Source organism: Calonectris borealis, chromosome 3 (assembly GCF_964195595.1).
Source record: "Calonectris borealis chromosome 3, bCalBor7.hap1.2, whole genome shotgun sequence".
NCBI classification, from domain to species: Eukaryota; Metazoa; Chordata; class Aves; order Procellariiformes; family Procellariidae; genus Calonectris; species Calonectris borealis.
In genome coordinates, this window is record NC_134314.1 from 68,539,336 (window position 1) to 68,563,688 (window position 24,353).

A 24,353-nucleotide genomic window follows, 5' to 3' on the forward strand; every position below is an offset into this window, starting at 1 on the left:
CTGATTTAGGCTGCTGCCCAGCCCAGTCACCCGCTCCCGCCCCATGCCACAGCCCGCTCCTCGCCCAGCCCTGACGCTTCACGTGTGTGTAGGATTGTGCTGGAGACTAAGTCACTGAAGTGGCCCAGATTAAAAATAACCTTTTAAAAAAGGAAAGAGAGCGGAAAGGGGGCGGCATTTTTGTTTGGGATCATTCAGAGATCTACTTGCGATGAAGCCCAATGAACAGTTGTATTTTTACAAGTGAAGGAATGGCATATTTTTTTAGGGTCAGGAATGAGCAGATGGAAGTGCAGAGAAGAAACTTCCCAGGCTGACTTCATCACCAAGCCACTCTGCTGTGAAACTCCAATCTGGGATGCTGTTGTACATACAGAGAAGCAGAGATTTCAGATAGTTTTAATGTCATGAATTACGGCATCTGTACCTTCAGAGTCAGGGAACATCTGATCAGAGTTTCTCAGGCTCCCAATAGCACAACTTTTGACAAACGCACTTAAATTCTGCCTTATTTCTTTTCTTGGATGTCACCCTAAGTGCTTTTTACTCCAGGATGTCAAGAATCTTTGTGACAAGAATAAACTAATTAAACTTCACTTACTAGCATTGATTCCAGTGTACTTGTTATCAGCTTGGAGTCTCTGTAAGACTAAATTAAAATGATTCATGTTTTTCATATCATGCGTTGTTGTTGGCCACACAACACAAAACTCCATTTGAAACACCGTTCAGATAAGAATTATTAAACAGCAATTTTATAAGACATTCCCTACTAGATTACAACAAAGTCTATCTAATGAACTCTTTCTCGTTGGGGCTAAATGTGAATGTGGACTAACGTGAGAAAGAATCTTAAAACTATTCAGATTCAGTAAGGGATTCTTCTACAGAAAAATCCTTTTTTATTTTTGAGTATATTTTGAGTATACTCCTACTGTAGCTAGCTACTTAATTACTCAGGTTTGACCTTTTTAAATCATCCGTGTCTCAAATTACTAGTAGTAAACTACAAGCAAGGAATTTTGATCTGTTAACTATTAAAATATGGTTCTACTAGAAAAAGAATAGCATAAGGACCTCATGGTGTGGGTTTTTTTCCCATATATCTTGTATTATTCCTACTACTCAGTCGTGAGATTAGGTTCTTCTACTGACTTTCCACTTTCACTGCCAAGAGTGAAAATACACAGAAGTAAAAATACAGAAGAACTTATGGCATAAATAGCCTTCTTTTTCTGATCATGAATTTTCTTTAAGTCAAAGCTTTTAAAAACCAGTCTTACAGCGTTCCAGATCGAAAGGCCTGGAACCAGCATAATCACAGCTATTTACTTCAGAGGAATTTATATTACACTTGCTTGAAATGATCTGATGTATAGTTTTTTGTTGCATTTTGCTTTTGTAAAGTTAGTTGTGAATTCCTACCTGAAGAAGGTGTTAGCGTGTGTCAGTGCTGAAGTGTACCATGCCCTGGGAAAACTGTGATGAATTCACACGCCTGCTTCAGCCGCACAACGTCCCTGGAGATCATTCACAGCAGTGTCTCCTAGGCAGCTACGGAGATCAGTGTTGCTTATTGCAAGTAGCCTTCCTACGATAAGACGTGTTCAGGCATTTCCATCTTTGGGTGTTCATAGGAAAGTTGGGGTCATCCATAAACTGATCTAATCTTTGCTGGCTGCCCCCAAGGCTCTCCTTCTTCTATCCTTCATCTAGCTCATGGCCTGTGCCAGCGTGATTTGGCTTCGCAGTGTCTCTGTTAGCGTTGTTGTTGGTCTTTTACAACAAGATCTCCTCTTTGCATGGCATCAACATGCATGGTTCATATACTTACTTCTTATCCTTCTTATGTACGCTTTTTATCCTTCAGATGTGAAATCTACACCTAGGGCAAAGGACTGGAATTTAATAACATAAACTATGCAGGTAGTATAGTCAAAAGTCCTAATGTCAAACTGAATAATGATGTTTATTGAAGGCAATGAAGTGACTCAATGGCTTTTTGAAGACGGTGGAAAGAAGGCAGGACTTCAAGACACTGTACAAATAAAAGAATAACATTAGTGACCAAGCTCCTCTAATCATGGAAAGCTAAGATGTTTTCTTGTGTATAACGTTTATAATGATTAATAGAAAGTACATAAGCTCTCTGAGGTGAAAAATACACGGCTTTATTTTTAAATAGTACATGACCTATAAAGCAAACAGTGTAAATCTTAAACATCAATTTCCTGCTGAGTGTTTCAAAGATGAGGAGTAATAGCTTTTGAAAAGATCTTCCCATAAATGCTCTGGAACGTCATTGCTGAAATTGTTTTTTTTTCTAGGCAGTTTATTAATTGGTAAAATATGCTACCTTATGATTGTTTTTGAATATAAATAAGTCCTTTTTCCTAGAAATGTTACTTTATCTTAGGTTATTTCTGAAATCAATCTATGATGTTTGGCCATGATTTTTCCTCCTTTCCAGATACATATTTGGGTCCTTTTTTCAAATGAAGGAACTGGTACAAGGTCAATGGTTTAGTAAATTCCCAGTTATGAGCACTTGTTGAACTCATTTGATAAATCAACTCCTTATCTTTTATTGTCAGAAGGAGTTAATGTTGAATCCTGTTTTCAAAAGTTGCAGTCTTCCCAGACAGAATTATTCACCACTAAATGGATCCCTTTTTTCATATGTTAGCTCATTTGAAGCAGACAGATTTCTTTAGCTAGGATGAATATCATTATTTCAGAGTTAAATATTTTCAGCAGAGGGCAGAGCAGGGACTGATGCAAACCCATGTTTCTCTGTGGGGAGCTATTGGAGCCAAAATCCTCTTCCATTCCTGCTGGTAGGCACTGGAGGAAAAAATTTAGATGATGCTTTTGTGAAAGTGGTTGCCTGCAATAGACTGGTCTCCATGACCCAGGAAGATTTGAAAAGATCTATGTTTATAAAGACCATGCTGTCTGTCACCGGGGTGCAGGCTCTTCATGTCAATAACCCAGCTTTTCCAAGCTGGTGGAGACAAGAACATGGGTTTTGTCCCGCTGCCTCCAAGGAGCGGGTAGCCTTTCCCTCTAATGAGCTGATGGACTGCCTCTGCCAGTGAGATAATGCTTGGCTCCTGTCCCAGGACAAAACTCTTCAGCTACCAGATCCTGCTCTCTTTTCTTCAGCGCTTCACTTCTGATTCTTTGGATTTACTAGCACAGATTTCACAGGGCAACCGTGTCTTTCCACATCCCTTAGCACCATGGGAATCTTGACTGGGACGGACCTCGGGAGGTCGCTCAGTCCAGTCCCTCACTCAGAGTAGGACTGTTACCAACAGTACGTGAGGTCAGCCCTGGCTTGCCTGGCTAAGCCTCCAAAACCTCCCAAGACCTGCTCCAGTGCTGTGCCACCCACCTCCTGGAAGTGTTTTTCATTCGTCTAAGCTGACTCTCCCCAGCCACAAGCTGTGGCCCTTGACCCTTCCTGTATCAATGGGAATTGCCAGGATAAATTTAGCCCTCTAATCTTTGTAACTACCCTGCAAGTAAGTGTACTTCTCCCTTAGATCCACAGTTTTCAACAGAGGCTTCTGTGTTCCATAGAGGATTGTACAACATAGGCAGTGCCTGTAAGCCTAGACAGAAGTGTGATCCCTAATTCCAGGTGAGGCACCCCCACAGAGGTCCTTCTGCTGTCCCATGCCTCTCTCTTTCTGCAGAGCTGCTCGCTGCCTTTGGTGGTCTTCTCATCCCCACCTCTCCCCCGGCTCCTCGGGGGGACTTCTAGGGTCTGTAGGGTGGCGGCTGGTTCGTTTTAAGGGAGTCTCAGCTTAAACCTCCCTAAAGATCGTCGTGTTACGTTCTCTAGGATGCACAAGTGAGGAAGCTGGGGTTTTGTACTTGTGCAAGGGGTAGACGTATCCAGGTACCTACCAGAATCTTGGCTTTTTACATTTAAAGCCCATTTGCATGCCTTTCTTCCATCTTATCTCCATGTTATAGACCAGAAAGTACCCAAGGGAAACACTTAAATAAAAGCTTTAAATTTCGATGCATCCGAATAACAGTAATTTATCCTGGAGAAGTTTTTCATCTCTGTTCCATCTCTCTGACAGTACAGAATTTATTACATTTTATGGCATAACTCACTCAGATTTATTGATTTAAATGCTGTCATTTTCATACAAATTTATCTCTGGTTTTAACTTCATAGACTTAAATGAAGTTATACAATGGATCTTTTTTCCCAGTACTTTATTTCAAAACATTGGAAATAAAGTTTCTTGGACTCTGATTGCATTACATCAGCTTTCTCACAGAAAAGATTTTTTTTTTTTAGCATCCTGGATCAATCTGAAGTCTAAAACAAATGTAGGACTCATTAAATGCCATTTGTCTGAGAAACAGAATAATAAGATTGCACCATGATGTTATGTGTCTGAATATGCATCTTTTTAGCAGCTAGGACACAGGACCAGGATTCAGGAAGCCATTTGACAAACATAAAATTAAGCACTTAACAATTCTGTGCTTCATATTTTCCATCTGTAAAATGGGGACAGTGATATTTCCTTCTTTGAATAGCACTTTCTGATTTAATGATCTACGATTATCATTATTATGGTTGACAGTGGCATCGACTCTGTTCCAAATTGGTTATAATTAGAATGTTCAGATGAATGAAAGCAATTACAGAGCCCTTATGCCACAAACATTTAAGCCTGTGATTAATTTTATGTACGTAAGTAATCGCAGTTACTTCAGTGATGCTGCTCACGTGAATAAAATTAAGCACATTTGAAGTGTTTGCAGGACCACGAATGAAAGGCTCTAAGAAACCTCAGTTCTTAAATAGAAACAGATAATAGTAGACTTCTCAGGGAAATTTCCGGGAAGTTTATTTTAACTGTATGCTATGGCATGTTGTGGAATGAGTCTTAATTTGGTTCACAAAACTCGATGTTGCAGCCATCGATGATAAATATTGGCTTTCATATCACTCAATATGTTTTTGCAGAAAAGTAATCCTTCGTTAAATTTTGGGTACAGGCCAAAAGCTTATTGTTAAATACGTCTTATTAATAAGAACCCTGACTCATGGCAGGCTGTGCTGTGAATGACTGATTACCAGGGATATCAAAGGGACCTATTTCCATTCCACTGCCAGAAAGTTATCTTTAGAGCTCGTTTAAGAAAGGATTCGTTTTACTCAGAAGAAATAGTTTATGTTTTTACGTTGTAAGGGTTTTGTTTTCTGTATGATGACAGCTGGTTATTCAGCTTTACCAAAGATAGGGCAAAAGTCACCCAAATGTGTGGTGAAAGAAAGTCTCCAGTAGCGGTGAAAAACTGCAGAAATGTGCGGATGTGCCATTTGCGCGTCGTGAGAAGCAAGTCCTGGCCTGCTGCCGCCGAGGTGCTGAGCAGCAGTGAGGCCCAGGGCTAGCTGAGGTGGGGACTGGCTTGTGACCAGGGGCAGCAGTCAAATGCCCTTTGGCTGCCTTCTGGCACAGAAAACACAGGGACCCGCACACCGCCTGTTGCAACCTGATAGTGGAGGAGCTTAGCTGTAGGGTACTGTTTTGTTTTCCGTCCTTCAGTTACCTTTACTTTTCTTCTTTATACAGTTGATGGTTTGGATAAGGCTTCAATCGCTAACTCGGATGGACCAGCCCCAGGATCCCAAACTCCCCCCTTCAAGAGGAAGGGCAAACTCTCTACCATTGGCAAAATCTTTAAACCTTGGAAATGGCGGAAGAAGAAGACTAGTGACAAATTCAGGGAAACGTCAGCAGGTATGTGTGTGGCCCTTTGGTGCCAGATAGTAGAAACCACTGTGATGGCTTTGCAGAGTAATATTTGAAAAGCTCTTGGAGCTTGTTAGATGGCAGGGATTATTTAGGCACAGTATTTGACATACAGAAAAACAGTTTGATCCTTGGCAAGGAAAAACCTAACCTTGTTCAGCTTCTGTCCTGAACCTATCACCAAAAATGTGCCGTTTATTTGTTTACTATACATTATATATGATTTTCTTTTGATGTTGACAGTACTCTTTTTTTTAACTAAGAAACACTAGGCTCTATATTACATATCCTCAAATATGTTAGAAATGTCTCTATGTCCTCCTAATAGTCAGTGACTTGGATTATGAAAGAAACCTTGCCTTCATGGGGACAGAAGTTTGGTCTGTTCAGAGGGGAGAAGCAGACGTGGCCATGCCCAGTTGAAGAATGAGGATCAGCTTTGTGACCCCTGCCTTCATACAGGCTGCTCTGTCCCTTCACGCCCCCGTTGGCAAGGCTTGAAGAATGGTCTGAAATAAAATGCTGTGATTAAATTATATTCCTTCTGAAAAAGAGGAAGATTGAGGGCTGGGATTCAGTTAGCTAAACACAGTTGCTTGGTGCCACCTGAGATGCTCTGGGGCGTCCTGGCTGCTCTCCCAGAAGGTTCTGCATCGTATTTGCCATCCCTGTGCAGACATCTCCAAAACTCTGGGGCATCTCAAGTGGCTGTAGACACCCACGTTTAGGAAACCGAATGCCACCCTGCGTGTGTGTGTGTGTCTCTGTGTGTCACAGCTCTGGCCAAGCTTTGTCCAGAAAAATCCCAAACTTCTGTTTTGGGATTCAGACATTTGATGCTGTGCTTTTCTAAACTTGAGCCTAATCAGAGTCTGGGAAGCATCTGTGAGCTCTTCGGATTCATTACCACAGTGCAAGCCCTCTGTCCACTGTCTTCCATGGCTCTAGGCAATAAAAGCAATACTAATCTCCTGAAGCGTCCTCAGTAGGCTCTCCTGAACTCTTAGGAGTACACGGCTTGGCCTTTTAAACCCTGACAATTACAGCAAGGAACTCTGTGTACCTTGCAGTGTAACTTCTAAAACATGCTTTATTTACACAAAAGGCAAAAAGAAGCCTCTTCTCTGGTGCCATCATCACTCCAGATACCAAAGGAAGTTTTGGACAATCTTTCGGAGATCCTCAAATCCTTCTCTCAGTCTTTCTCTTCTTTTTTCTTTTTTTTTTTATTTTCCTGGGTACCCTGCAACAAAACCCCCACAATTTCTTCCACTACTGCAATCAAAAAAACCCCCTAAGTCTGCTAGCTCCTTCATTGCTTCCAGTTTCCTTCAGCTTCCCCAGTATTTTCATATTGCTAGAGCAAAGTTATTTCTAGTTAACGAATTCTGAAAATTCTGCAGCTACTGTTGGACAGGTATGTGATTTTATATGCAGTGAATTCTCCAGAATAATCACCATTCATAAGCTGTGTATACAGAGATTCCCCAAACTGTCACAACATATTAGCATGTGTTAAATTATTATACCATTAAATAATAATGCATGTGTCATTTTGCAGTTATTTTTTACAAATCAATATGTGGTAAATTAATGTTAAATACAGTATTTCTTTTGTTGTACTGTCTTTAGAGGGCCTCAATCCAGTCTTAGAAGTATGGCACATCAATTCTTATAATACCAAAGCAAAGTATGTGTTTGTATTTCTTTTACAAAAGGAGGAAATTGGGCATAAAGAAATTAAGGTCAACATTTCCAAAAGTTGCTCGCTTGTACTTAATTTGCTTGTCTTTTTATGATGGTGTGGTCCCTCAAGTCCTTTCAGGGCTGTGGAGAACCCACAGTTCCAATTGGCACTGACTTCAGATGGAGTTATTAAGGACAATTTATCTCAAGGTGAGCACCTGAAAAATGGAGATGCCTAACAGTAGGTGTAATGAACAGAAAACATGAAATAGTTTCAGAACTGTAATGAAAATCAAGCTTTAAAATTATGCTATAGATACAAATAGCCAAACTTTGAGCCACAAAATATCTTTTTCAAGTGCCATACAGCTACAGTAGTTTATAGTAAGTGTTGTTATCTCTCTCCCTGAACCTTGCTGCATTCGTATACCTAGACCATCAGAGCTAAGGTACGAGTGACATTACAGCAGAGTATGTGCAGCGTTCTACGTTCTGAGTCTCTGGTTTTGCCGCTGTGTGCTCTCAATGCATAGCTGCATATATTACTCCTAAGAAAGAGGTAATTATTGGGAAGCAGTGTTCATCTTAACTACCTCAAAACCAATTTTCAAGTGATAATTTGTCTTCCCAGTTCTTTCAGCTGTGTCTGTTTACTTCCACTGCCTCCTGTGTACTGGTACCAGTTTTGTGATGAGCGGAACACAAACCTGATCAAGCTAAAAACAAATCCAGCAAAACATAACAAGAAGAAGTAATTTTTACTCTTCTGCAAAGGTTACCACTTGGATTTGTGTCCTAGCATTGTGATTGCTATCAATAAAGCAGGCTGAAGCAGAGAGGAAAAACAGAGCCACGCTTTTGGATGACTTCTTAAATTTTAGACAACATGATTTTTTTCATTTCAGCTGTGGTTTTGCAGCACTGCCTTTCAGGTCTGGAAACTGGAAGAGTAATATAGACCTCCTTGTCTTTTTTTCAAAGTTGAAGCTTTATTTTGCGATCAATCTTTTCTTGAAAATGGAGAGCACCAGTGTGCAAACAGAAATCCATAAAAGTTAGGAGAATTTGCACTACAAATTGGCAGAAGAAGAACAGAGTTGATGGTGAAAGATAAGTATAGTCCATAGATCATATAAGTGGGAGCTCTCTTGGTCAATTGAATACGTGATTATGTACAATTATGTATTGAAAAGTTAATTATCCGCACAATGAAGTATCTCTGTAAATGGTATACCGGTTGGAAAAAGTTCAGTGCAGGAGAAGGTAACGCTTAGTTGACTAACTGAAGTCTCTGCTTTAAGTCCAGTCACAAGACTTTGTATTTAATAGTCCTTTGTGGCAAAAAAGCAACTAAGGCAATTGATTCACTAAGAGCTTAATATATCTTGTGCATCTAAAAGTATCATCTTCTATATAGACTTTTAAATTATCCTGAAAAACCTTTCATTTTTTACTTCATTGTTTAGCTAGCATCCTGCTAGATAACTGTGTAGTACATACTCAAGCTCTTATACATTAAAGACTGCTATTATATTTAATAACATAACGTAGAACAGCCAATAAAACACAAAACCACTCTAATGCTCTGAATTATATAAACTACAGTATTTCAGTGCCTATATAGTTTGTCAAGAGTAAATATACAAAATCAAATGCATGTCTCGGTGAACAGAACTTAAGATGTTATACAGGAGGTTTGGGAATTTTTGATATTTTTTTGTTACTCAGTAGATAGATTTTTTTTTTTCTCTAAGGAGTACATATGCTCTATTTTTAATAAAGTTCTGCTTATCCATCCTGCTACACTGTGAAATTCGATTTATTTGGGTGGAATTATACAAACATAGTGACATAGAGAATTAATTTCAGGTTTTCAAAACTTTTGTATTATTTTGTACATTCAGTATATCAGCTTGGATTTGTACGTCCCAGTTTACATGCATTTTGCCAACCATCACAATATTTAGTGCTTTTTTCCTTAAAATGAAACTGTGGGAGTTCTGTAATATCTGAAAATCTTCAATTTCACCTCAAAACCAGCAAGACTGGCTCACTAAGCTAGGGAAAAGGAAAGAAAGTAAACCTGGATGATACGAATTATAAGAATTCTAAAAATAAATAAAAGGTTCCCAAATTTCCTCCCCCCTAAATTTCATATGAGAGTTTTACCCCTTGTGACTCTCTAAGATGTAACCTACAAATTCAGGCATTTGGCTATGTGACAGTGGTACAAGAACAGCTCCCAGAGCTTTTACGTTGAGAAAGAAGAATGTATCTGAGTACTGATTAATCTCTAGAGAGTGAAGATTTGGAGTACATCTTCAAGGCAAATATAGTCCATAGTCTTGCTTAGGTGTTATTGCTGTTTACCCTCCTACCTACATACAAAGCTTTTTCTTCCAAGTCTGGCTGTACTTTCCGTCCTATGCCAGCAGGCGGTTGTGGGCTAGGTAGATCTTTCATTCGTGCTGGTTGCCCAGTTGTAGTACTAGTAGTGCTCGTAGGAGTGGGCCAGAATAAGTCGTTTATGCATTGACTTCCAGTGCCCTCCTGCAGTTCTTCCTCTCTCTTGGCCAGAAATGCAGATGACCTCCCCATGTATTTCCGTATAGAGAATAATAGGGATAAATTGTTCTGTTCTGCAGCACTAACTGTAAGGGGGGGTGTCCCCAGAAATCCCAGAAACAGACAGGGTGCCGGCCCCAGCTGCATCATGAATAAACTGAGCTTTTCAGTGCAAATCAGGTTCGCTTGCCATGAAAGCGTATCTTTACATGCTTGAGGACTATTGAGAGCTATAGGGAGATATTCATTTGCTTTTGAACTCTATGTATGTAAGGTATGGGATCACTTACGTTTGTGTATGTGCTTCCTGTGAGGCTGGAATTTGAAATGCAAACTAGTTTGGATTGCATTCATCCTGCCTCAGATGGTAGTTTCAGGGAGAAGAAAATTAAAAAATAGTTATCCCTGTATTTCTTGAGGAAACAGACCCAGACCAACGGAGACTGAGAAGATGCATTTACTTGGCAAGTTGCCCCTCGCTGCATGCTAACTGACACAGCAGAAGAAACTTGCTTATCTAACTTCAGAAAGAACTGGGAAAACATCTATACAAAATAAAAATCCTAGAGCAAATCCTCTTCTTCAGATAACTCAATCAAAGATGTATTTACATTACAGAACAGGATATGTGTATGTACGTGTGTGTTTATGCATCTTCCATGCAGGAAGCCGATTTCCTGACCTGAGACCATGGGACGGTACGATGATCATCACATTTATTGCCTGTTCTCTTAACAGGGCTACAACTTGATAAATCTGTACCCAGCTGAAGAAGAGAGTTTCTTCTAAGACAGAGTGCGGGCTATTGGAAAGAGCTTTTATTGCTTTATCTGGGTTTTCAATAGGCTTTTTGAAATAGGTTCTTGCTACAGCCTTGCCAGGGCACGTACCATGCAATGCTTTGACAAAACCTCACGTGACTCTCTTGTGCTAGCCACTGAAAGATGTTCATAAACAGCAAATACCACAAACATCAAAAAAAGATGAAGGACTAGATGTGGAAGTATTTGTGCCGATGTGGGAATGATGTTTGGAACTTTTTCCTTAAGCAACATATTTTCCATGTTCTGTCTCAGAAAATCTGTTCTCTGGGCACTGGTTGTATACTTTCTGCCTAGAGGGCTTTCAAAATTAAGTAAAAACAAACAGAAAATGGCATCATCTCAAGGGTTTCTCCCCTCCGCAATGTTTTGCTGTGAAGGAAAAGAAGGCAGCAGTTTGTGTCTTGGCACAAAGTAGATGCCACTTCAAAGCTTCACTGCAAGAATATATGCAGACAGGGAGCAGAAGGCAATTTTAGCTCTTACTAGGTCAGAGAAAAATTAAAAATCGGAATTTTCTCGAGCTTCTCTTGGAAGAGCAAAACTAAAGATTGGAGAATATCCAGAATCTCACAGCACTCTGAGTCAGAGAATGGGTTTTAAGACTGCCTGAGGTTTGTAGCTGCTGAATATCACTAAGCAGTCTCTTTTGAGGGGGTAGGGAGGGAGGGATGGAAACGGCATTTTGAGGTAAACTGTTTTTATGATTAGTGTTACTATTATTTGTATTGGGCTAAAACTACAAATGTTTGTGGGATCCCTTGCACGAGTAAGGTTTACCTAAGTAAATGAGGGCTGCATACAGTGTGATAAATTCACATGCTTGCTGACAGTTACACCTGAAGTCAGGGCAAGCCTTGCTTTTGACTGCAGTAGGGGAAGAATTTTGGCGTGGGATTTTTTGAGTCTGCTGGAGCATCATATCTGAGAGTGGAGCCCACCTCACCTCAGCTGTCCTCAGCAGGCAAGGACTGATAACCAATTACACGCACAGTCAGGACTGACTGGTTTGCGTGATCGATCTCAATACGTACATGTATACAGATGGAGAAATTGTTATTTCCATTTTATTATTGCTTAATGTTACAAACAATATGTTGATGTTAATGTTGAAATGTTATCTGTATTCACACTTTTGTATATACACATATATCTATATATCATATATATCACAGACATATGTTAAGATGCATATATTCGCAGAGATATATATACACACACATTATTATATACACATATGACAGAAAAGATTTGTAGTAATAAGATCAGCTGGTCACTCAGCTTAAGCATGTCCACATGACGGTCGTACAGCTAACAGTGTTTATCATATATTTGTTCCAGGATAGTACTAGTTATCTACTCCTGAGTGAGGAATAGGTAATAACTTGTAAGATCAGAGATTGCAAAAACGATGATCAGCAGGAATAGAGGGACAAAGGTGTGCTTATGGGAGAAGCAAATGGGTAGCGTATTGTGGCAGTTCTACTAGAAGAAGAAGGAAGAGAAGAGAGTAGGTCTGGAAACCAAAGATAAGAAGTTTAAACTTCTTGAAGTGAAGGAGAAAGACCCAGGTGATGAAGTCATGACAGAGGTGGTGAGAGGAGGGAGCATGCCAAGCGGAACAATGGTGGAAGCACCAAACTACAGTTCTCTCCCTGTACTGAACTCAGGAGACTGAACTATTTCTAAGGTGACACATAGTGATACCCGTCCAAGGGTAACTGTTTCTACAGTTGTCTATGCCATTAGCGCAGCAGCAGATAGCCCATGCTCATAGCTTCGTTTCTGTTGGTTAGATATTTTGAACCATAAGTAGGCAATTCAACTAGAATTCCTATGCTTTGGGTTGGTTTTTTGTTTGTTTGTTTTATTAACTTATCACAATTTTAATGTGGGAATTACACCTAAAAAGGTACCTCAAATTAAACCCTTAACAAATGTCAGCATGTTTCATAATATGACTTAATCTTCCTATGCCATAAGTTGCCTATCTGTACAGTCACGATAACACCTTTGCATATCTCACATGGGCATCAAGGAGGAAAACATATTGTCTTTGGTTCACTCATTTGCTGGGGTGACGTTTTGGAAAACCAAGAGTTTTCTATTCAAATGAAGGTTTAGGTTGTTCCTCAAATGGGATCTGAGCCCCAGGTTGAAAGGTGAGGTTAAAAATTTAGGCAAAGAAACCATTCATTGAACACAGTGCAGTCTGTATCCTAAACGAGGCAGGGATGGCAAAGATAAAGTATATAACAAGCAAATAAAAGCTGTACCATCTGCACACCCATCAACCTTCATTCAAACATTTCCTGACTTCTAAATGTATGACCTTGTAACTCTCCTATTTTAAGAGAGTTTACTGAGACATAACAGTAGTCAAATGTGATTAGCTCAACTGAGTAGTTTGAGACCCTTAAAGCTCAGTGCAATTGGGCTGTGATAGTCAAAATACTTGACTGTGTAAATGTGAAATGTATTGTATAGTCCCAAGTCTGTAATAAGCAATAAATTGTAATTTTTATAATTTTATATTTATAATTTTATAATTATAATAGTCCACCCTGGCTAAATAGCACCTAGTATAGGTTCATAAGAAGACAGGCTACTAATTCCTCTTAAACAAGGGGACATATTTTTGGTCACTTTGATTTAAATTAAACTTCTGCCTTTTTCTTCGTAGGAATTAAAATTATGATACTCATAGTGAATACTAGCATGATTTCTAATGTTCTTTCCATGGGCCAAATAATATTTTAAATAAATTATCTTTTCAAGCTGAATTAACTGAGCTTAATCAGTTTAAATAAAAACACCACTCGTGGCTAGCATTTTAGATGATGAAGGATTGGGGCTTAAGCTTCTTATCTGTTCATACATTTTCTAATCTGTGAAATGGAGATAGTCATGTCTAAGGGATGTTATGAAACCTATGTAATGCTAGTAAGATGCTTTGAGGTCTTCCATTAAAAGTGTAAGGAGTTAATGTCTTTTAATGCCAATTGACATTCTCCATGATAATTAATTCGATGCAGTTGTTAATTCAGTGTTGTAGAACTGAAAAAATACATCGTCCTGAAAACTAGAGAGAGACATTGATGGGGGGTCTGATTCAATGTTCTTGAACTTGATGGAAAGAGCATCATTGTTTTCAAGTGGTATTGGATTAAGTCCCAGAAATAAATATATGAGAGATCATCTCATTTCACTGTCCCCAAGAAAAGATGTAAAAAGGAAGTAGAGAGGAAAAATAGTAGGAAGTAAATTATACTTGGAAAGCTGAAATAATAATAAAAGAATATATATGTTCACCTACATGAAAAACTCTTTGCAAGAATAGGGCACGCTCCTGTGCTTTGTTTGCCATGCCAGTAACGTGTGTGACACATAGTTGCAAGGCATATACCTTAAAAAGTAATGGGGAAAAATTGGAAGAGCTCCTGCATAATTTAGGATCGGGACCCAAGGCAGTCTAACCTGATCTGAGTTCAGGCTACCACACTCTCCCCAAGGAGGCTGGCTTGCGTGGAGGGTCTGCAGCCACACTCACGGGCTCCTGTATATTGTCAAATGTGATTTGAATGCCGTGAAGGTTTGACCTTTAACGCACAGATCCCACAAAGTACCTGAGTATATAAACACAGACCTGATGCCAACTTAGATGTTCTTGTGCCAGTACTGTTTGCATTCACGAGCTGTTGATCTCACAGGCATGGGTAGCTTGAGCTGGGCTGGTCAAAATGGTTCCTGCCCCCTGTTCTTCTGCCAGGAGTCGGTGCTTTTGTGGCAGGGAAATGCATCCCATGTAGAGCATTTGCTGAATCCCTGCACTTTGCAGCGTGAGAAATAAACCCAGTGCTGTAAAGTTGAGAAGCTCAGAATCTGCTTCATCTTCTGTTCAACCATCCCCTTCCCTGGCGAAGAAGGGGAGTGGGAAGCTGTGAGCAGCGATGCCTTCAGGCGTCTGAGTTCAGCCAGCCTGGTTGCAAGTCAGCAGCTGGGGTTACCTGCTGCGGGGAGAGATGTTTATCAGCTGCTACGCGTGGAGGGTAAATTTCTCAGAAGCGCCATGCTGCCTCTCTCCGTGCCTTCACAGGAGCCGTCACTTCACCATATGGCTGTTCACTCCAACTGGGCTGGCACAAGTGAGATTGACAATACTTCGTGCAGTATTTAATCTGCATACAGCAATTAGACTGGCCCTACAGAGTAATTGGATTACCAGAGTGTTTGAATTAGGTGAGATAAATAACCCTATCCCATAGCATTAATAGGATGAAGTCCAGCACGGCTGAAGCTTTGCCGCATGCCCTCAGCTTGAGCTCCAAACGTCACTTGGGTTTTGATGTCCATATGTATACAGAATCAGGATGGGAGATTAACTATTCCTAACAGTGAAGACCGGATTTTATAAGTGATGCTCACATTTTATGGCCCGTGCACCATGGTTCCACGGATCATTACGGTTGCCTCTCAGATCACTGACCAAAACTATATTGGTTTGACAGTGGGGTGCAGTGGGGAGCTATTCTATTTTGCCATCTGCAAATGCTTTTCCCTAGAAAAATATTTAGCATTTTTCCCATGGGAAATAAACATAATAATTAAAATGCTTCATGTCACAGTCTTTTTTTGTGTTTTGTATGCTGCTTTTTTTTAAAAAACAGGATGCTGCATTTTTTTTCCATGAAAGCCAACCGGCCTGGATGAGGATGTTAGTCCCTTTTAGAACAGAACTTTCTAGCTTCTGTGTAAGGTTTTTTTTTTTCCTTTAAAACAGTTTGCATGTCATAAAGGCCACCCTGTGAGTTGCTTGCTCTGAGCAGGATTTGTCTCTCCCAACTCAAAACATCTACAAAGCAGACAGAGGTATCTCCAGCTGAGCTAGTCACCCCGGTCAATGGTAAAGAGCTGCTTTTAGGTGTTAAATGCCTATGCTAGGATGAGTTCAGTTTCACTCTGGAAGTACCTTTTTCCATGGACTGTAAAGGAAGCCCCATGGAGCCTCGCTCAGCTGAAGGCATTGGGTCAGATGAATCCCCTCTTCTGTGCCTGAAATTGTGGGAGAATATTCTCAGAGAGCGTCCATGAAAACCCAGACCACTTCTCCTGCAGAATCAGAGGAAACAAGATTTCTCAGGGTTTCTTTAAAATAAAAATCTTTTTCTACATTTTTCGCAAGCATCAGCAGTACAAGAATAAATCTATTCTTAACTGTGCTTTTTCTTTAGTGTTGGAAAGGAAGATTTCGACAAGACAAAGCAGAGAGGAGCTGATAAGAAGGGGAGTGCTGAAGGAAATGCCTGAGCAAGGTGATAACGCGTTACCTAGAGTTTAGCTCCTAAGTGCTAAACGTGGATGATAAAGCCACTATTGCATTGTTTCCCTGTAGTATAAATAGGTATGAGGAGTGTGAGAGGTAATTTGGGCCAGCTGACAAAAAACTGAAGTTGGAGTTCAGAGATTTGTGTTCTGTAACTGCTCCTGCCATAGGTACACCATCTGACTTCTGGTCATATCCTTAAGTATTTTGATGATCCCTGTAAATAATGCGACTCCTGTGGTTCCTATTGTTTGCCAGAATTTTTTTAAGTTAGTGATTAACCTAGTTTTTGAGTCAAGGTCTGCTGTCTAAAGCAACTGGAGTATAATATGGGAACTTTTGGCTGAAAAATTAGGGGCTTTGGGACCCTCAGGCACATCAATAGCATCCATTTCAGGTATCAAAAAGTACCAGTGCTGGGATCGTACAGATCCCACCACTGTCACACACACCACATTCACAAATGGCACAAATGTAAAACTGTGGGGAAGACACCACTTGTTTCAAAATGCTGTAAGATTTAGCGGCTGGTATTAACCAGACTTTAACCAGAATTTGTGTTTCGAAAAGCATGAGTAAACCATGGTTAACACCTCTGTGCTACATCTGGTTATGTTTCTAGTGGTATTCTTTCTAATATTCTTGATCTTCTATAAATCTAGATCAAATAAAAGTCAAATGAGTAAAATAATTTTCTGTAGCTTAAAATTAAACCATTCGTCATTTTATCGAGGAGTCCAAGAACTCCATGATTTCCAAAAATATTTTTCTCCTAAAAATTGTGTTACTCTGCCTGAGCTGAAGAATCATGAAAGTATCAATGTGTATGGTTAGTATCATACACATTGATATTTAGAAGTAAAGGGCTTGTTTGTTGACATGTGACATCACTTGTCTTTACAGTGTTTCGCTAATTACCAGGCTATGGCATTCAGCATAGCTGGCTTCTGAACTTGTCTCTGCCGCTGTCTTTGACTTAAAACAGGAAATGCAAACTCTCCATACCTCAATTTGTCCCTCTCTGAATTTGTTACATTTTTTGCTACTTGCTTTACGGGAGGGCTGCGTGACTTTGTCCATTGATGGTTGTAAATTGCATTTAGACTGCTGGGACAGTTAATGAAATGTGTTAACATTTCAGGTTGGTTACAAACAGTCTGAACATAAATACTGTCATTTGCGCTAAAACTGTGTATGCTTTGGTCATCAGTGTCCTTGACCTTAAGAGGTCCGCTTTTAAAAGGGGATGGGACTTCGGATGCCTTGCAGAGACTGAGCAAAGTGAGAAAAGGATGTAAAGATGAACAATTTTCTCCCCTTCCTCCCATCCTAAGAAGGCCATCAGTCTGGTCCGTGTTGCCTTCGTCACGTTGTGCTTCCTGTCTGGTGAAAATTACAGTTTTTAAGGAGCAATTTGAAAGAATACAGGATTGGTTTGAAGCTGCTAAAGAAAGAGATACAGAAAAGACAGTGGTTGAGCAGTGTGAAGGTAGCTAGAAGGAATGTCTATGGAGATGAAAGCTAGATGGGGAAATTACATGGAGTCTTGAAATGTGAGAGGTAAGAAATGTGAAGGAGTGACTGTTTCACATGGGATGAGGAAGAAAGAAGTGGGAAGTGTCAAGTGCCACTTGGAGGCAGGAGGTGTTTGCAGTACCATGAGATGGATAAGAGGTGGGAATGCCACATGTGGAGGCAGAGAGGAAAGAATGGATTTATGCACGTCTGGAAGAAAGGAGCTGAAGAAGCTGAATGTTGCGGTAAGGTAAGAAGGAAGCCTTGTGCAACTGTCAGTTATAGTGAATGAGACAAGGTTAAGAAGGCAGAACTTAGTTTTTACACATCAAGTTGAAGTTAGTGTGTGCGTGAGTATGAAACCATCAGCTTAACCTGTGGAGCAGCCCAGGGTGGTAAGAGGGAGGCTGCATAATTGTGTTGAAACCAGGGAACTGCCAAACATCCAGGTCTGATAATACACAGCAAGGAAGAAGAGGAGGAGAAGAGAGTGGAATTACCACAATTAATGAAGAAACAACAGGAGGAACCAGAAGAGACGGCAGGTAGTTTTGCATAATTTTTTGGATGGACAGCAAGAGAATCCTGCAGAAGGAAAGCAATCAACTATGTGAACTCCAGGTGGGGAGTGAGCAACATAAGGATAACAAGCCTTAGAAATGACCAGAGAAGAAAATCAGCAGCAATTTTAAAATGCATGGAACAGAGAACAGAAATCAGTAAATAAGGGAAGAGAGAAAGCTGTGAGCCGGCAAGAATATGTAGAATTTTTCAGGAATTATAGAGACAAATAGGGAAGAGAAAGAAGTTTTTTTCAGGATTTAAAAACCTCATAGCTGAGGTAGTCTGGGTAAGTGAGTAAAATATCATCAGAGCTGGGAAAGAATTTGACGTGCAGAATTTAATAATGGTATGATGCGTGATACAGGAAGACCTGACCTTGGTTCTGAAGACTGGGTAATGACTTTGTGACCTGTTTTATTCATTAACTGGGCACACATATTCTGAGAACTTCTGTCTGAATTCCTGGCTGATTTACCTACTGGGATGCACCACAGTAGTCCTGCAACTCTGCCCCCTAATTGTCCAGATTTGGGGCCTGTTGGAACATGTTGCAGCTCCGTTGTGGTCCACGCACACATTTCTTTGCTGTGTAAACCAAGATGCAGGGAGGAAGAGAACGAGATAGATACTAATGTGTACAGACACGAAGCTGGACCTGAAAACCCACGTGCACTCCCAGTCCCATTACTGCAGAGGTGTCCACCCAAAGAACGTGGAAGCCTATAGAGTTCCTTTACAGCGTTAACTTTTCAGAGCAGATCTGCAGCCTGATGTTTCACATTTCAGTAAGTCTTTCTGCTTTGCTTCCATGAAAACTTGAAAGCAGAGGGATGCTGTGTGTTGTCAATAGGTGCTAAGGAAGCAGTTAAACTGGACAATAGCTTTTTTATTTTCATTTCAGATGGTGATGTAACAGTAAATTTTGAAACTTCAAATGGACACACCATAGCCATTGGTGAAGAAACCATCCAGGAAGAAAATGTGGTAAAAGCCAGTGGAGATAATGGTACTTTGTCAGAGAAAGCATCAGACTTGGAAGGAAAAAAAGAAGACCAAAAAGGTAAATGAACACATTCTTTACAAACTGTTTTTCACCTACTTAAAATATTAACATGTTCTTCCATTAGCACCAATACATGCTGTGAGTTCTGTTCTGCCACAAGGATGCCAGCAGAACATGCCGAGAAGATAAGACTTGTGAAACATCAATATTTCGTCACTGGTAGGCATGCCTTTTACTGTGGATATAATAAGGTCATAAAGAGAAGCATGGTCTGAGCATGAAAATGCGTGCAGGGATGTTCGATTTCTACATTCAACGTGAACCTTTCCTTGTAGCCATGGGCAAGCTTTGGCTTCAGGTTTTCCTTTTGTGAAAGAAGACACTAAGTGCATGCGCATCACCTTGCAATATCATTAGAGAAGTGGCTCATAGGTTGAAAGTTAAAAAGAGTTTAAGCCACTTAAAAACCATGTGTCGTTTTGAAAGTAACTTCAGCAACTCATACCTGTTGGTTTTCATTAAATCTTAAACACTCGCAGTCCAGCTCTTCAGAAATATTCAAGGGGCTATATCACTACTGCAGACTGAACCTAGGTTGTTTATGGAGAATGTACTTTATGACTATAGGGTTTTCTATAGATGAGTTGCAGTAAATACTGCTAAATATTTAGCAGTCCCAAAGTCCATATTAATTTTGTTACCTTTACTCAGATCTACCTTGGTAACAAGAGTTTGACTGAGTAAGAAAAAAGTAAAGATTAATGCGGAATCACAGGATTTGGACCAGTTTTATTTCTTTCTCTAGCCTCTTCTTTTCCCTGTCAAAAAGTGTTCTTAAATACTATTCCATTTATTGGATTTTCCTAGAGGAAAGGGCAAGGATACAAAAGATCAGGAACTTCATGGCTGGCTGTTAGACTGAGCAGCCTTTCCAGTGTCTTCTAGTAACCTCTACCTAGTGATGAATGAGCCTCTGGAGGTTGAGAGGGTCAGTTCAGCTAACACAAAAATCTGAATTCTTCTCTGAGCTATGTAAATCACTTGACTATGTAAAAAGTGGCTGGATGTCCAAGGAGAACTGCCTTTCTTATGAGATTTCTAATACTTCCTGTCTCCCAACAAGACAGAAATACAAGATTAGCCTTTTTCATGACATTTAAATACGTCTATCTTTTGGTGCCAACTGGAACCAGATGTGTATTGGGTCAGGGGAAAAGAGTTATAAAAGCCATGGAAAACTCCTTTAAAATGGTTCAGGTTAACTTTGGGGTTAGATCAGACCACTTACTGTTTTATGCGTCCCTAAATACAGCCTTTTGGAACTGTCAGGTCTTGGAATTTTTCCTAAGGTACGGGGGTTTTTTAGAAATACACATTTCTAACTATGTTGAAATCCCCTCTAGCTGAATTTGCAGAATGTAGAACTCCAATGAAGTAGGAAAGGTTCAATATCTATTTCAAACACATTATTACATTCTGCGCTCCCTATATATTGTGTTGACCTTACAGGGAGAAATTAAAAATTATTGCTGTACAGGAGTAGACTCAGTACAGAAGAATATATAGCTATCACTCCAGTCCCTCTCAGAAAATGAAGTATATACGGAGGAGGGAGAAGGAAAACAAAAGATGAGCAAACTTGGTATTCTAGGCTTTATAGAATGTCAATATGACCACACAGAAAATGCAAAACACTTCAAGTATACTTTTCTCTTACATCCAAACATGAAGTTCTTCTACACGTAAACATCTTGGGTCACTTGAAAAGGAACAAGATAGATTTATTGCAGAGGAATAGTCTGCCCAAAAAACGTGTTAAGAATCAATTCCACACATCAGCAACAGTGTTACACAGTGCAAATCCAGTACAACTCACTGGATAGTCATTGTGAATACACTTCAGTTATTCTTTACTTTATAGCACACTAAGCAAGAAGGTGAGCTAGTCTGTTGAACTCAGTGGAAGAGTAAGGCGCACTGCATCGCACAGATGCATCTCACCTGACAGATTAATCCTCCGTGATTTTTTATGGCAGATGCAGTAGGTATGCATTACACCCACACCCACTGGCAGGGCGAGAATTAGCAACCGCAGAATGGAGGTTTGCTAATGCTCACAGAGCATCAAAATCAGAGCTGAAGCAGGAATACCTAGCTCACTGTCTTCTGCTCAGATCATAAAACTTGCTGGTGTATCACATCACAGCCCTCCGTCATGAGAACTGAGATAGGTGGAGTGAATACTGGCTGGACAGTGGGAGTAATGGATGCAAGGAGTTCATCTTTATTGAGGCTAATGTTAGGCTTTTTAGAGTCGTGAACTCTTATGTGTAAATCTTGAAGGAAGTTATATACGCTTCCCATGTTTATAATCCTGAAGACAGGATTAATTCCTGCTGTTCAGTACCATGGTGTGCTGCAGTTCCAACTCCAGCTGAATCAAAACGTTCCAAAAAATGTATCTCAGCCCCTGAAAGTTATGAGGTTATTTTAAAATCCTTTTATGAAATGGTGGTGTCTTTGCTTGCTCTCTTGTTGAAGTGGGACTTGAAAATGGCGTTGTCATATAACTATGATGACTGCTGGAGCTGGGAGCTTAAAAAGAACAAGTGATACAGGCGCATTGTGATAATATGGTGAGAGTTGGCAGCAACGCATAGTAGAATGTGGAATATGTTAGGAGTTAAAAGAAGTTAAAGGAAAAGTTGTTTCAGCACGAGCCACAGAAGTACAGTATCAACAGGGCAAACAATAGGCTCAGCCATGCAATGTAAGAATGAGTTAAGCAGAAGCGAGTGAAGAAGGCGACCCCTGAAAGCTGTTCCCTGTGCTGCCAGGCAGTTCCATCAACCGGGTACCTACCTGCTGCCTGTCAGCTCAGAGGTGCCTTTCGTATTTGGTGAAAAAATTCCCTTTGGAATTTAATAGTGTAACTGTTAGTGTTTATAGTAATGATGAGATGTCAGTCATCCAAGCAGGGTGTTTAAAAGGAAATTTCTCCTTTATGGCAGGGTAATAAGAAGCTGGTGACAGTTTTGCATAAAACGGGTAATTGATGGATAAAACTTTGCAGATGAGAAATCAGAGAAATCTTTTTCCTAGATTGTTTATTCACATTATGTTTGTACTGGGTTGAGTTCTGAATTCTTTTGTTTTGTTTTGTTTTGACTAAGAAAAGTCACTAGCATCTTTTGCAGAAAATAAGGGGTTAAACTGTAGCCATTCTCTGTGAGCACCCTGGAAGGGATAGAGAGCAGCGAGTAGACAGGCAGCACGTCAAAGGACACCCTGGCTGCCTGGGCGGCAGTCCGGGCTGAACCATCGTGCCGGGACTCCTGACCTGTGGCGCTTGTCGACAGACCCCAGCACTCCAGGCTCCAGGTGGAGTATGAGCGTCGCAAAGGGGATCCAAGGAGTCTCTCTGCCTTCTGCCCCCTACAGCAGTGTTGGAGGAGACCAAAAGCCACATCAGTAGAAGAGGTGTGAAAATTGTCGCTGTTTGCCTCCCTCGTTACAGGGACATAGCATGCTGGCACAGCATGCGTGCTGCATGTTGTAAAAATTCCTGGTACTGTGTCAGAGCTGCTTTTCTCCTTTCCACCCTCTCAGGACGTCTCTGGCACACAGATGTACCAGAGAACCCTGAGTTTGTATCTGAGTTTGGTTTAGGTCTTACTCATTTTTATCACAGCAAGCTAAATCTTTTAATGATTCTGGTAGATACTTCCACATTTCATTGTTAGCTTGGGCTTGAAGAAGTGAAAGGCTCAGTAACCATTAGCAAGATACTGCCTGGAAAAAAGTAATAAGTTTCATTTTGCATAACATCAGTCAGGTGTGTTAGATGCTGCTTTGATAAATAATTGCATTGCAGGAAGCCAGAGCTCTTGTTGCGGGTGCTGAGGGTGTTGTGGGTGACATGGAACATAAGCTTCTGAAATGCCAGCATTGTCCTATGCCATTTATAGCAGACCGATCCTCTCAGGTTTTCTCATGTCCTTCAGTGAAGGAAACGGTTTGTAGTCCTGTTTTCAAATGAATTCATGGGATACATGCGCATAATGTTTTTTCCCCACAGGTTAACTCTAATATGAGAGCTGGCAACGGTTCCAGGTCTTAGTATGTTGGTTCAGAGGTTCTTTCCTCTATACTTTGTCTGCTGTCCCTTAAATCTGCCATTAAATTTAATCTTTTCTTTTTCTCGTGGGTAACAAAAAAAGAGAAGGTTGGAGGCACAAGCTGTGGTCTTATGAGCGTGCATCGTTGCTGGTCAACACTTTAGTTTGTCTACCAAGGAATGTTCTTCAAAGTCAAATTTTCTAGGTTCCTTTTCTCAGAGGACTTTGCTTTATTTCCCCAAAGTGGAACAAAACCTGTTGAATTTAAGATAGTAACCCTCATCTTCCAAGATCTCAGATAAGAGCCTGCTTTCTCTCAGAAGACCAATCCTGCAAACCACTCACTGTGAGAGATAAGGCAGAATTTCTTCCCTCTTGTGTGCCTAGCTGGCTTCCTACACCGCTGAGCTCTGTAGATCATCGGTACAAGTACCATACATATATACAGGTTTTTTGCCTGACTCCCAAAGAATCTCTCACTCCAGCTGAGTTATTTGCTGGCTAAAACCAGTTCTTCTAAGAATAGTATATCTTCAATTCATCACCTGAACTATGTAAATGAGGCTGAATCCAAATCTTCTTAAAAGGAAAGCGACTCTAGATAAAGCTGTGTTTGGGCAGAGCCTGTCCACCAAGTCGGCCGGGCTGGCTTGTGCCAGTAGGCTGACGTGAGAGGCACAGGCTTTCACCCACAACAGTTGAGTGGCAGAGGAAAGCTCCTGATTTGTAAAACTGCTATTTTTTTTTTCTTTTGTAGGAAAGATATCCTAATGTGGCTCCAGAAATAAGATTGTAGACGTGATTTTAGTGAACTAAGCACTGAATTATTTGAGCATATCTATACAGAAAGTATAAGGGATTGTAGAAGCCTACATGCCTTTCACTTTCCAAGTGTCCCGTAGACCAAGAAATGATAAAAGTATGCAGCTGACAGTAAAGATGTTTTAGGTATTCTCTCTTGATTTAACA

General features: G+C 40.4%; 1 protein-coding gene across 3 annotated transcripts in view; it reads left to right on the forward strand.

Moving 5' to 3' along the window:
- PHACTR2 (phosphatase and actin regulator 2) overlaps positions 1-24,353 on the forward strand; it is a 144,972-nt gene that overhangs the window by 87,704 nt on the left and 32,915 nt on the right. For 2 of the 3 annotated variants that reach the window (XM_075146023.1, XM_075146021.1), the window contains exons 2-4: positions 5,610-5,777; positions 16,093-16,173; positions 19,165-19,323. In XM_075146023.1, coding sequence (XP_075002124.1) covers positions 5,610-5,777; positions 16,093-16,173; positions 19,165-19,323 — 408 coding nt within the window. The remainder of the gene's footprint in view (positions 1-5,609; positions 5,778-16,092; positions 16,174-19,164; positions 19,324-24,353) is intronic. The other variant, XM_075146022.1, reaches the window with a different exon arrangement.